Source organism: Merops nubicus, unplaced genomic scaffold (genome assembly GCF_000691845.1).
Source record: "Merops nubicus isolate BGI_N331 unplaced genomic scaffold, ASM69184v1 scaffold46770, whole genome shotgun sequence".
Classification (NCBI taxonomy): domain Eukaryota; kingdom Metazoa; phylum Chordata; class Aves; order Coraciiformes; family Meropidae; genus Merops; species Merops nubicus.
This window is the reverse complement of record NW_008581810.1, coordinates 9,849-20,514: the sequence shown is the minus strand read 5'-3', so window position 1 is coordinate 20,514 and position 10,666 is coordinate 9,849. Positions and strand designations below refer to the sequence as shown.

At 39.1% G+C, this 10,666-nt stretch overlaps 1 protein-coding gene across 1 annotated transcript; it reads right to left on the bottom strand.

Annotated features, from left to right (window-relative positions):
* Positions 1-3,826: 3,826 nt before the first annotated feature.
* On the bottom strand, positions 3,827-8,799 carry LOC103768390 (cytoplasmic dynein 1 intermediate chain 1-like; the record flags this gene model as incomplete). The annotated part of the gene is made up of 3 exons (XM_008935535.1): positions 8,692-8,799; positions 6,423-6,537; positions 3,827-3,917 (listed from the first exon to the last, which is right to left on the bottom strand). Coding segments are annotated over exons 1-3 (314 nt in total), but the record flags the coding sequence as incomplete, so codon positions are not given.
* Positions 8,800-10,666: the final 1,867 nt, after the last annotated feature.

Genomic DNA, 10,666 nt, shown 5'->3' with positions numbered 1-10,666 from the left:
CCTAAAGAATTCTATGATTCTAAACAAAACAAAATACCCTGAAAGAGCTGAGCATTACTGCATTCCAAGGAGAACCTTCATGAGATCCTGTAACGTTGCTTTGTGGAAAACGAGTCATGTCTGAATACATCATAACAGAAAGTCCTGTGAACCAATAACTCACCTATCCAAAGACTGTCTGTTCAAGCTGTGATGTAATTTTCCTGTCTTATCTCCATAGCACCAGCAACACAGCAAACAGAAAAGTGAAGTAGAGTGTCCAAAGCAATGTGGAGATAGGCAGGTTGCTCACTGTGCAACAACAGGGCTCTGAGGAATTGTTCAGAGCAGCCTGATAACTAAGAGCGGCACATATCGAACCTATTTCTTAAGTCCACAGTTATGGTAAAATCTTCCAGAATCAAAGTACAACACACCTTTGCCTACTCAGAATTGATCCCCAAGATCATTTAAAGAAAAAAAAAAAAAAAATTGGCTCTCCTGTCCAACTGAAAGCGTTCAAAGAAATCTGTCAGTAGTTCCTAGCATTGCTTTCATCTAACGTGCTCAACCTTGTAGTTGCTGTCATGACTCAGGTGGAAGCTGGAATGCTCCTGAAACCTAGTGTTAACCCTGGTGAAAAGGCTATGACAAAGAGCTTTAACAATATTAAAGATCAAGCAGAGAAAAAAACAACATAGAAACCTGGGCTGCATGGGACATAGACATTTCCATGATTTAGTGCTATTAAACACCTTCTCCTAATGGCATCAGGGAAAACACAATTCTGCTCTAGCTATTGTGCTGGAGAAAATGGACAGTGGTCCTGCAGGATAGCAGCACTACTAGCCTATAGATTGTATGACAGAAGGGACCATTGTGACCATGCAGCTTTTCTTCCTGTGCATGCAAGAGCTGTATGACTTTTCTGAATGAATTATTGTTTGACCTATTATCTGTCTGTTGAGCTTGCACATTATCCTGAATGAGCAATGTCCAGTGATAGAAGATCAAACAGAGTCTTTTTGTAAATTGCTTTAGTGATTAATTTGTTTCAACATTAAAATGTTACATTTTTTTTCTGGTTTTATACTTGTCCAGCTTGCATACCAAACACTTTTCTGTTCTTACACTTTGCCTGTTGAAGCCCTTTTGCTCCTCAAAAAGACATAGTTATAGCTATAAGACTTGGTAAGTAAGTTACAAGTTAGTTTTCATCTTGCAAAACAAGATTGAGTGAGGGCTGTGGTTTCAGTTGTCCTCCTGAAAAGTGGATGCTTGCCAATCAAAACATACCTCAGATATACTTGGTGATACTGGGACCAACTACTAGAAATGCCAACAACTCACTGAAGTATAAACCCAACCTAGTTCTGCACTCAAAGTGCCACCTCAAATGGGAACATACGAAGATCTCTTGCTTTCTTCAAAACTTTCAAGAGGGCCTCTCTCCTGTAGTGAACTGAAATTTATGACTTCACAGACTTTTTTTAGTATCCATATCTTCCTCTGAAGACCATTCAGCAATGAGCAATCAGACTGCATGCAGGATTTCTGGCAGCCTACGTGAGCTCGTTATTTCTGCAGCAGTGTTAGCAGCAACAAAAACAGACAAGCCATCGTATCTGAGCCTGGGGGCATTAGCAGGTTTGAAACTAACCTGCTCTCCTCTAATGCCTGTGCTCAGTCTACTGTTGTACAGCACATTTGCACAGAATGAGGAGAAGGGGAAGATCTTATAAGCACGATGGCATGAGAGAGTATCCAGCAAAAGTGTCCTTTCTGTCACAGAGAGCACAATGGAAGGATACATGAAAATGAAGCAGAGTAGCCTCGCTTACACAGATAAACAGACATTCATATATGCAATTGCCAAAGTAGTCAGAGGTATGGTCTAGGCATCTCTCAGAGAGAGAACAGTAGAGACAGTTTATCCTTTTTACCTGCTGTGGTGATAAATGTACCAATGTTTTACTCTCCAGGTTTGACTGCTCTATCACACACGCGTGCTTGAGTGGAGTCATTCACATATCCACTCCCTGAGCACATCTACCTACATCTACCGACAAAGTAACTGCCACTCAGTACTATCCACAGATCCCCCAGTGCCTGGATCAGACATCACTGAATTCCCATTACCACAAATCAGTCATTCCAGGCAAACACCTGCAAGTGGCTTTCTTGACACGTAACACAGTCCTTCCAATACCAGAGAGGTTGGCAAGCAAACTGGTGGACTACAAACAAGGCCTTGGGATTCCCACTGAATTACCAGTATGACCAAAAAAAGCCAGAAAAGGGATCCAAAATGAAAGCGTATAATGCAGTACATCATGAGTTTTGAAGAAGAGGGCAAACTTCATTCTCCTCTGTGAGGACGTATGGTCACCTGCTTTCATTGGTTGCTGCTGACCGAGTCAAAGTGCTAGCATACATCAGAGCAGAATAAACTCTTCCAAGGGCACTTCACTACTCTAACAGTAAAAAAGTTACACCATTAAGGTTCAGAAGAAAACCAGGAATTTAAAAGTCTCTAGCCAATATTGTCATAGCTTCATGTAGGACTGTGGGAAACTATTTTATCCTGAAAAGCAGGCTATACTTTGCTTAAAAGCAATTTTTTGTCTGCTCAAGGGACTTTGATTTGCTTAAGTCTACTGCGTTTATTTCTGAATGCAGCATCACACCTTTCTCTGTGTTTTGAACTTCCATATCTTACAGGCTAAGGCCTTCCTCCTTAGCCACCTCCATTTTTTCTAGAGGGTAGACCTGGGAGAAGGGCTGAACAGATTTCAGCAGCATCTGTGTAACCTGCACATCACGACATATGGTGTCTACATCTGACTGAAGAAGGACCCAACACACTTTCAGCTGACAGAAGTGTGATTTTTCTAAGCAGAAGGCTGTTGTGGTATGAAGCTCATGTAAAGGCATGGTGTCTACTCCTGACAACTGTGCAGAGCAATCACTGTGTTTTCAATTCATTATCAGAGTCTTGGCTTGCAGATTTGGATGAGCTGGTTGCTCAGCTTTATGTTGAATTAGTTTTATATAAAAATAGCTATTAGGATCCATGTTTCACATGTTTCAAAATAGTTGCTTGGACCTCTTCTTACTTGAACATATGTTCCTTTACCAGCAGCATCCTCCTTTCTTTTCTACTCCCTAGTAGGAATTACTCCGTGGTTACCACGTCATTTCCTATTTCAGCCATACGAACTTTCAGGTAAGAAGGTTGCTCTTGTGCCCATCCAGTACGCACACCCAACTACCCCTTTCCCTTCCAACAAGAAGAGAGCTGCTTCCCTCCCACTCTGCATGAAACTCTCTGATATTTGCCATTTCCAAAGCAGGATTGCCAGTGGGTCCTGAGGTGTTTCAGTGTTTCTGCACAAGCTCTTCCCTGCCACCACAAAGCCACACGCTGCCATGAGCAGCCACGCAAGAACCTGAGGCAGCCTGGGGGTTCAACGGGGACTAGTTATGTGAACAAAGATAACTCGTATGAGTAACAGGTTCTACCACTGGGCACTTCCCCCTGGCTTTAGTGTATATCCACACAGAATGACAGCTTTCTCTAGGCCATTTTAGAAGTGTAAATTCAGCTCTTGCTTCCAATATGAGGTTTGGGGCTCTTAAGATCCACTTGCTGCATATTTATTTACCTCACATCTGAGACCAGTCTTACTGGAAGATAACACACAGTGGAAAATGCAGAAACAAAAGTTCCCTTTGCTCTTACTTCCCCATTTTTACCTTTGCTTCTGTAAATGAGAATGTGCCATATCTAAGAGCGAAGCGAACAAGCCCCCCACATATATTCAATGCTATTGGCTCTGTGTCTTACCTTCCCAGGGGTCCCAGATCTCCCGAATCCTGGCTGCCTGCATCACTGGGTGTGCTCACTGATTTCGAAGAGGGAGACATAGGGGTTGGGACTAAATAATGAAAATAACAGGTATCCCATGTTAACACATGCAGCGACTGCACTGATGAAGAGCAGTGTCAGACAAATCAAAACCAATGGACCAAAATGATAGTGGATGAATGAGTAGGAGAGTTTGAAATGGTGAAAGCAAATAAGGAAGGAAAGAAAAAGAAAAGGAAGAGAGTCAAGTGAATTTTAAGTCTTTTGGAAGTGTTAAAACTGACATGAATTTAGATAGGACTGAAAGCCCAATGGGGACCTCAACTAATCAATGGAGGAGATATCTGTGGAAATAAAATAGCATTTGCTTTCTTTGGTACAGTTTCAAGTTGATTTGCAAAAGATTTTAAAGGTATGAAGAAATATCAGGGTCTTGTCAAAAAACTAAGTGAACTCTTCTGGTAAAGTCAAGTAGGCAATAGAATAAGCATACTTTCCAAATTTTGAATTTCAATCAAAAGCCAGGGTCCATTAGATACGGTCTAAGGCTGCAGTGCAGAAATGACATCAAAAATAAAAGCTAAATAAGGAAGTCCAGATAAGTTAAAATCATTTCCCAAAGACGGTGAGAATTTACATTAGATTGCTTAGTGATCATGTTTTCTTAAGTAATTTAGGTCATATGAAGTTTGCTTTCTGGGTGGGACATGATTTCAACATTCAAGGAAAAGTTTCCCTTGGTTTAGATACTATTTGCCCAAGCTCTAGAAATTATTTTCTCTTTGGCTTGCCAGGGCTTTTGAAGCATATTTCATGCAAAGGCAGTTTTGTTTCCTGAAACAGGAAGGGAAGTTCATAGTTCAAGGTCAGCCCGAGTTAAAGCTCTTCAGCAAGGAAATAATAAAAAGAAAAGTAAAAATATCCTGATTTCTCTTAAAATGGTTTCTCAAAAATATTTCAAATGCAGAGGTGGCTCCAGTCAAGATTTAATACAAATATTCTTCAAAGCAGCCACATTGAATAAAAGACAAAAAGGGGTATTAATGCAAGAGTGAAGTTCCCCATTTAGTTTAAATCATGTGCACTTCCTTTTACAGATTTAACAGAGTAAAACTTTGAACTATTTTATTATTCTCTATAATGTATAATGACAGACCTGTCAAGAGATTTGTATTTTACATATGGTCAAACATTTCATGCAGATTCTCACTACAGACTGTCACAGAAATAACTGCAGTATGAAAAGTGAATTCACCTTTGTGACAGTCCTTTGGCAGGTTACAGGTATGTCTCAGCCCTTTGTGTGTTCCACATTCACAGTGGGAACTGCGTATCAAATGTGGATGTGAAGGCAGAATTTAAGCCTCCTCCATATGTTAATGGTGAGTAGAGAATTTCATTCTCTACAGAGAATGAAAGAAGACAAAATACTACTGTTTAAGTAAACCAGATCACCTTATATCTGGATTTTCAGGTTCTTTTGACAGTATCAAACGCAAAATAATTAACTAAGATAAGAATCGATCATTTGCAAAATGAATACAAGTGTTTAGTTAAGAATATAAGGAAATATATCCTCATTTTTAGATAAAAATGACTATTTCAAACGTATCTAATTTTATAATATCATGAAATATTTTAGAAAACATATTTTATGCTATATAAAAATAACCTAACCATTATTTGTCAGACTGTTCTTCTGAGAAGTGGTATTTAAAAGCTTCAATAAACACATCATAAGCTATAAAAATAGGAACCTTTTTCAATAAATGTTGGTTGATACAAGTTATTAATTGAAATTCCAATTTAGACTGTCACAATCTACATCCATATGCACCCAAGCATCTGTAAAAGGTGCCTTCCTGAGTCAAGGTTTCAGTATTTTGTCAAATTTTGAGCTTTCTCTAAATATTACAGGCAAGGATATGTAGGGGCAATATCCTAGATTCAGCCCCAATATACTATATACTATCAGATACTATAAACTTTGCCACATGTATTTTTAAACTGAGGACTTCAGATTCTAGAACTGAAAGATCAAAATTAAAAGAGGTTGAGCACATGAAACCAGAGCAAAAATCTGATGTTGAGCTTTTTGCTACTTTTGATCTGTCTTTTTATTTCTCCTCTCCAATTTTGCTTGATTTTAAAAGAAAACCAATGGGAGTTCCCACATGACTATGTTCCTCCTTCCTTAGCAAATGCATAATCTGAATTTTTGAAACAAAACTTGGGGGTAATGAAGTACAGCATTAATAATAATATTTTGTGGGCCATCAGATGGATGTGAGAGAAGATAAAACGGTCCATCAGAAAAGAAATCTTTGCTGGTATGCAAAACCAACCTGCATTATGTTCCCAAAAATTTCTTGAAAAAATGAAACAGACGTTTTGGCAATGACAAGTACTCAAAATGCCATGAGCTGGTACGTGTGAATGGTATGGCAGGCATTCAAACAGAAGAGTTCACTTCACTAATACAGCCAAAAATAAAAAAAAAGCCAAGCATGCTTTAATAGAAAGAATGCATTCATTGTGGCAGAGCTGAATGCTTTACAATGCTTCTCTTAAATACCTAGAGGTGGTTCTGGGGATATACCAATGCTCTGTAACAAAGCTTCTGTCTCTCTTCTTTTGCGGTCTAGGTCAGAGTCTTCCTGAGCTGGCTCCTTCTTTTGCTGTAGATCAGCCTGAGTTAAAACAAAAGAGAACAGAAAAGTTTCATCCACATATAATCAGCTTGAGAAATTGCATGTATGGAAAATATTTATATGCACCACTGTTCAGGTACACTTTGAAATTCTCTTAGATATGTTAAAGTAATTTATAATCTTGATAATTTATACTGTGTAGATCAGTAAAAATATTTTTCCCTGAATGTATGGGAAAACTGATCTTTGCAAGGATATTTGCAAGGACTTCTACAGCGCACTGATGGAAATCTTCTGACTTGCACTCATCGGATGCAACTTATTCAGCTAACATAGAAGCTGACCATAAAATAACAGATATCATCACCCTGAATAAAAATATCCACCTCTTAAAATTCCAGTAGACTTCAGTGATGTAGCTTAAGGGCCTACAGTTGTTCCCAACACTTGTTGGCAATAAAAATATTTTCTCATAAACTTCAACTTATAACAGGAGCAAAGGAAAGGACTAACACGTCTAAGTAGGATTTTGGCAGCCCTGGGCACTAACAGCCAAAACTAAGTTCACAAGACACATCCTCCATTTGCTTAGATATCTCTATCTCCTTAGAACTTCCACACATTATCCCTCTCCCCCTCTGGTGTACTGGGACCTAGAAATAGGAGGAACAACATCTACGTTAGCTAGAATCCTTTATATTCGCCTCATCATCCCTCAATTTAGTAGGGTGGAACAAGAATACCAATACCCCAGCCTAGCAGTTTGAGCACTCCACTGAAAGAGACAGGCTTGCAGCCTTTCTCCCAAGCAGATGAGGTAACTAAACGCACATTCCACTTTGTAGTCTGGTGCAGTAACTAGTACTGCAAGTAAAACAAAATGCAAGTGGTTGTGTCTACTATTTTGTCATGTCTTAAATACAGCAATCCCAGCATAAATAATGTCTGAAGGCATCTGCCTCAATAATTTGAATCCAAAGGTTGCTGATGCTATCTAGGTTCCACACAGGGTTGTTGTAAGTGGGTGGTGCCTCTGCATAGTTAGACACCACAGCTTAATCTGTGGAGCTGGGCATCCTGAGCTAGATCTGGCTATCGAAGCCAATGGAAAGTTCCAACCACCACAAGATCTCCAAGAGGCATAAAAATCAGAGGCAGGGGATAAAATAAAGGGTTTAATAGCTTCCTCAAGCCATTAGTTTGGCTCTCTTCCCTCTAATTCATTAGTAGGCTAGTAATGAACACTGAAAACGTTAACATTTAAAGTTCTGCTTACAGAGGACTCCCCTAGTGACTCCAGGAGCCTCACTGGGGGGTTTGCTGGTAATTGCACAAAAATGGCTCAAATGAAAACAGATTAAAAAGACAGGCAAAACTGGAACACTGATTTTTTTGGATCACATCACATTTCCACAGTAATTCCACAAAATTCATGTACAATATTAAAGTGTCAGTTTAAAAGGAAACCAGTTATTAGTAAAGGATAACAGGTGCTTTAAACTATAGTAAGTATTGACATTTGAAGGAAAGGAAACATAATCGCTTAATGCTTCTCTGACTTTACATGAAAATGAATATCCACTCCCTGTCAATTCTCACCTCTATTCCACTAAATGACTGAATAAAAAGAAGTACAAATCCTTTAATGAAAAACCTAATGCATATTGTCAAGGACAAATAAACTAATATGTCAATCAAACTTTAACAGAACTGAAAGATGCACCCATGCCAGAAGATGAAAATGCAAAGTAAATTTACTGGAGAATAATAATTGTAAATCTGTTACCTTAGCTAGTAATCAAACTAGTCTTCAGAGTACAAAAATACATATTTATATTGTAATGGCTTGAAAAAAATGTGAGCCCTCTTTCTGACTCTCCCCACTCCCTTTCCTTTGAAGGAGAGCCCAGGAAAATGCATTGTGGCAAATCAATTTTTCTTTCTACACACACATACACATCATGTTGTCTAAATTGTTGTCATCTGACAGTGCGTTGGTTTTAAAAGCAATTCCCTCACCCCAACTTTCTTGACTAAAAATAAGCATTTTGATTGTAAGGTTAGACTGATGTGGGTTTTAGGATCTCATTCCACATGACAGATACCTTGGAGCATACAATACTGAGATGTCAAAACCTCAGCAAGCTCCTTCTGCAAGCATGAGCTATCTGAAAGGCACTTTTGCATATTTACCTCTTTCTTCTTCCTTTCTTCCTCCTTCCGTTTCTTTTCTTCTCTTATCTGAGCCAAACGCTGCTTTTTACGCTCAAGTTCTGCTTTTAAATCACTTTTATCTGACATTTTGACTCTGCTGGAAACAAAATTATGGAAACCAAGGTGAAAACAAAATTAAATGTTTTCCCTATTTACTGAAAAGAGATAATTATACGAAGAAATAGTGCTTCTGAAGTTGGTAAAATATATTTCTATAGAAACGCTGGCCCTTGAACTATACTGACATGGTAAAAAGCAGGATATTTGTTTCACAATTTTTATTTCAAGAAATTAAGCTAGAATACCACTGAACATGGAGTATATTTTCAAACAACCTTTATTAGAAAACTGCCTTTGTGAAACCAACCCATTTTTGTCTTCTTTTCAAAATAGTGCTTTAATGTTTTTACACACTGAAGCTGAAGTCTTTTTATTTGCATCGGCTTCTGCAGCTCTGCCAGACTGCAGGACTCAGATCCATAAATAGATTTAAGTTCTAAGTATGAGAATAAGATCTGCCACAAACAGACCCATTCATCTGAGACAAGTAATAATTTTACTTGCAAAAATCAGAAACACGATAGCTTTCACTTCTGCAGGTGCCTTGAATGGCTGCCATCCCAGGATCCCCTCCATTTCACTGGGACAACCCCACACAGATCACCAGCTCAGCCTTGGTGTCCTTCACATATTCACCCCTCTGGGGAGCACCCTCACCAAGCTACAGGCTGTCCTGCAGAGGAACCTTCTCCATCCACTCCAGGGAAAGCTGAGCTATTCCCCCAAAAAGCTGCAGACAAGGCACAAAACCAGGCAACCCAGCAAACCTGAGCTTCTCTTTAATGGAGCAGCACATTGCTCTACCAAGCCTTGTGCCCAGATCATCCTTCCAAGAGGCAGGAGACATGCCTAATACTCCTGATTTTACTTCAATCACACAAACTTGGCAAAAGCATTTCTTCCGAGCTACTGAAAGACCTCCCCCAACATTTAGTCTCAAACACAATTCTCTGTAGGACAGTGATGTGAAGCCATATACACTCTTTGTATATGTGAACTTACACTGCTGTTAAATGAGCCATGAAAATGAAGGGTAACGAGATACAAAGTCACACCATACAGAAACAGAGAACATAAAGAACATATGATACCCATCTTTTTCTACGGTTTTAACACCCACTCCCACCCCAGTGTTGCACAAATCCATAACTCAGGTCACAGATAATTTATTTTCTAACACCATAATCATTATGAGCTGTCATCTAACTGCATCAATACTGATTTTCTTATTAGCATTTTATTTCAAAGACAGTCCTGACTAATAAAGACATTCATGAAAAGAGTTAACTGTGCCTCTCCTATTAATTCACACACCACTGCCCACATCCGCCACTGCAATCCAAAATCAATCAGATCAATGGCAGTGCCATGTATACACAATGGAAGTCTATTGTTTGCTTGATGCACAGGAAATTTAAATGGCAACTCTCCGTTAATATGAGAACTCCACCCACATTACTGCCTGAGTGGATGACCGGAGAGTAAATTTATATGCTAAAAATCATTTGGCACTTTCACCTATCATGAATTCCTCTTTACTCATCAGCTTCCTCCTCAAAATGATAAAAGCATAGTTTGCCTGTGATATGGAGGATATTGCCAAAACAAATCACCTGCACGTTAAATGCACTCTTGGCCCCAAAATGCTTTGTTGACTTTGCAAGTATCTTCCTGTAATGAAAGAAAAGAATAATATTTGGAATCAGAAGAGGAAACCATTCAATGAAAATGGCAAGGATAAGAGCAGGATGAGGGATGCCAGAAGGGCCAAACATAGCTGTATCTGTTTGTGGACCATACCACAGATGCTAACCTTTCCTAGTCAAACTCCCACCTGAAGCCCACTGGCAGGAGTTAAACCAGTCTAGCTCACACTGTCACAGATTCTGCACTT